A 3,971-nucleotide genomic window follows, 5' to 3' on the forward strand; every position below is an offset into this window, starting at 1 on the left:
GAACAAGGAATGTTTGAAAACTTTAATACATCAATCTACAGAAACAAGATTCTTATGGCATAGAAAACATGTAGTCATATTCATACACAGTCAAGTTTAACTCAACAAAAAAAGAAACTCAAAGAAGAGACTATAAGAAATACAAATAAAATACTAGAGTCATTCTGGACAAAGGTTTCGAGTTCATCATGTGACAGGACAACACACATTCTAAGACACATAATTCCTTCCCGCCCATCTCTCCTCGTACTTTCCAAATGAGTAGGTAGTTGAAGGAATTCCAGTCAAGTGAAAGGGGTCAGGTTCAATGCCATAATCTGTGAGTGGTCTATTCTCCAGAATATCATCATGACTTTTAACAAAATCTGGTATCTCAATCTCTCCTTTCTTTATATCATCCCAAAGGTACTGAAGCCGGCTTACATACTTGATCTTCCAATATAATCTAAACCAACAACAAGTCAGCAAGCAAACCAAAAAACAAAAAGGGATTATATGTAAAAAGTGATACAATGGGTCAACTGTCAACCAATTTAGCACATGTTTGTATTGCGGTGATCTTGTGGCAGCACGAGGTACGATGCTACTTCACCACAGATGAAAATCATAGGTCATACTTTTGGAAACGGAGGTTGTGACTGTCCTAACGTCAATCCAAACATGCGCTTTGTTGATGAAAATCATAGCCACTGCAACATGACTATAGTCCTACTTGGATAAACTTCTAAATAAGTACTTATAGATTAAGAAAATAAGGTTTCTCAAAAGTTAAAATCAAGTTATGCACTTCAATTTTGACAGGAACTCTTTCATCTAACTTCTTCAAAAGCTAAAGAGCATAAATTGATTTAAACTTATAGAAGAAGCTTTATTCATTTTACTTTTTTGTTTTGTATTTTCTCCTCTTTGAAAGAAGTTTATCCAAACATGACCTAAATGATACTCCTAAGTAGAATGCTTTTGGATGTTCATTTGTGTTAAGAATATATTGAATAGATGAGCTACCCTCCGCTCAAGAAAATGCGGCCAAGAGTAGCTATGACCAGCCGGGACCGAAAGCCAGGGTGTATGAAATACACAGTTTGAAGCCTGTCCTTGAAATCAGCAGGAAGTTCTTCATAGATCCAGCTCAAGATGGTGATGCCAGGGGAATTGTCCTCCTTCTGAACGGTGCTGTGCATGTAAACAATACAAAATGGCCCCTCTGGCAACTCACTGCAAATTTTGTGGAACACATACCTCTTCAGCCGCTCCGCACTCACAACGGTTGCTGCACACCATTTGAAAGCACTTCAGCACCAAAATCAATTGATTCAAATTTCAAAACAGCTCCTCAGAGAAATAAAGCACGGATTTTTATCACCATAACTTTAATTATTCACTTTCATTTTATTTTTCTTTTTCTTGTTTGAGACCTAACTAGAGTTTTGTTCTGTTTTTTTTTTTTTCCAGGCAGAGAGGCACACTAAGAAGGTGAAATGATAGGATTGTTGCATAACAGACTAAGAATTAGTGATTCAGCATAAATTGAAGTGTGAAAAACCTAATATTTTGCAGAAAAATGGCGAAAACTAAATTGAATAGCATCCAAAAGTGTGTATGAGAAGCAAACTCGATAACACACGAAATTACGAGTATTGGTTGAGTTGAGGAAGGAGTACCGGGAAAGTACTTGCCGACGATGCGGAGAATGCGATTGGAGTTTTTGTCGGAGCCTTGGAGGCGGAGGAATTGCAACTGATCGAGATCGGAGAAGTCCTCGTCGGGGGAGAGGTACTGGGAACAGTCGTGCCAATTCTCTTCTTCTTGTTGCTGTTGGTCGTGTTCGAGGAAGGGTCGTGCATCGACGCCGAGGTCCGACGCCAGCACCACCACCGAGAAATCCTCCGATGACCCTCCCATCGCCGCCCCCTAACGTGTGCGTTTTGCTACGATACGGATTCGGTCTCTACTCTTCAATAACACAGTCCTACCTGATAAACCACGTGAAATAAAAATATTTTTTTATATAGATAATCAAATTCTTTAGTGAAAGTGTGAGACACAATAAATTCATCTTGAAAGATAATAAATTTAAATTTATTATTTGAATGAATAAAATGTCCAACAAATTAATCTTGTACATAATTTAATAATAAATTAATTTATGAATTTTATAACTTAATATCAAATTGATTCTTAAAAAATATAACTTATTATTAAAATTAACTCTTAAACATTACAAATGATAACATTGTCTCACAAATTTAACTACAGAATTACTTTTTTATATTTTTTGTACATTTAGGGATTGAATTTATATTTTTTATCTACCAATTTGTTATCGTATTACATTTTCAGGGATGAATTTGATTATTTATTCTTATATTTTATAAAATAATAAATCATTGTTTTAAAAGCATATTATTATTCAAGAATTAGATAATATAAAATCACTCTTGACTGTCTTAATTCTATTTTTTTAGTTGCAATAATAAGGGTCTTTAGTTCCTCGTTAGGACTCCAACTATCTCTATAAGCTTCTACTATTTAGATCGGCTAAAAAAACTAATCCTCTCAAACTTATTACAATGGACTACAAAACTAACCCACTCAAACTTATTCACACTTTAAGACTATAGCTAGATTTGAGTACATCCAAACCTACATACATGTTGTTGTGAAAATTGTTGGGTTTATTAACTTTATAACATTTCTTATAAGCCTAGTGTTAGCTTCGGGTAGATCCAAACCTATGTGTATATTGTTGTAGAAAATGTTAAGTTTTTCAACTTTTCTACACTGGTTATACATATAAGCAATGTAAAAAACTTGAAAAGCCTAATACTTTTTATAACAATATATATGTAGGTTCAGATGTATCTAAATCTAACTCTGAACCAAAAAATAACATTTTTAAATTTTACAAGTACGAAAAATAGAATTTTTTATAATGATGATTTTGAATATTTTTATATTTAAAAGGACGAAAAATATATTTTAATATTTTTTAATCAAAATTATCAACATACATGACACTGTCAAATGTTTAAAAGTCATTAGTATGTGTAGTTTAAAATTTTAAGAAATTTTAAATTTTAAGAATTTCAAATACTTCAATTCAAATTTTTTTATTTTCAAAATTTTGTGTTTGGATAAAAAAAATTAAAGTTAGGAATTTTTAACATTTTAAGGATTTCGGAAACTTTCATGTAGAAGAGATGATGAAAGTTATTAAGGGAATACGCAAAGGTTTTAGAAGGTTCTTTTATAAAAAAAGAATTTCAATTTCTCACCTTTTTGAAGGAAATTGAAATTCCACATTTTTAGTTGTTTAAAATTCTGTTTTAAAATTTCAAAAATTTAAATTCTTCAAAAAAAAAATTCCAAAGAATGAATTCTAGATTACAGAAATTCAAATTCTCAGATAAATCACTTTCCTCCGTTAAACTTCTCTATCCAAACATATTCTAAGAGTGTGTTTGGATGAAGAAATTTAAAATTTTGAAAAATTTAAAATTTTAAGAATTTCAAATACTTCAATTGAAATTCTTTTATTTTCAAAATTTTGTGTTTAGATAAAAAAAAAATTAAAATTATGAGAATGAAAAAAAAGAGAAAATATGTTTGGTGTGCTAGTTATACGTGTTTCTTTATACTCATATCCTGATTGATATTTTAAGAGCTCAGTTTCTTAAATAAGAGTGCAATAAGAGAATTTCAATTTCTCATCTTTTAGAAGGAAATTGAAATTCCAAATTTTTAATTGTTTAAAATTCTGTTTTAAAATTTTTAATTCTTCATAAAAAGCATTTGAACAATGAATTCTAAATGACAGAAATTCAAATTATTTAATAAATTACTTTTCTCAATTAAAATTTTCTATCCAAACGTACTCTAAAAGAAATTTGATGAGAGCAAAACAATCAAATTGCTAATTTAACAATCCCATTCTTTTTATAAGCAGGGAGATTTCTAGAATAGGTTAAATT

General features: G+C 30.8%; 1 protein-coding gene across 1 annotated transcript; it reads right to left on the minus strand.

The window, feature by feature from the left end:
• LOC100810365 (sec14p-like lipid-binding domain-containing protein) lies at positions 1-1,975 on the minus strand. The gene is made up of 3 exons (NM_001255444.3): positions 1,662-1,975; positions 1,006-1,270; positions 1-445 (listed from the first exon to the last, which is right to left on the minus strand). Exons 1-3 carry the CDS (start codon positions 1,900-1,902, stop codon positions 211-213), a joined length of 741 nt encoding a protein of 246 aa, NP_001242373.2. The 5' UTR covers positions 1,903-1,975; the 3' UTR covers positions 1-210.
• Positions 1,976-3,971: the final 1,996 nt, after the last annotated feature.

The sequence above is a fragment of the Glycine max genome, chromosome 19, assembly GCF_000004515.6.
Source record: "Glycine max cultivar Williams 82 chromosome 19, Glycine_max_v4.0, whole genome shotgun sequence".
NCBI classification, from domain to species: Eukaryota; Viridiplantae; Streptophyta; class Magnoliopsida; order Fabales; family Fabaceae; genus Glycine; species Glycine max.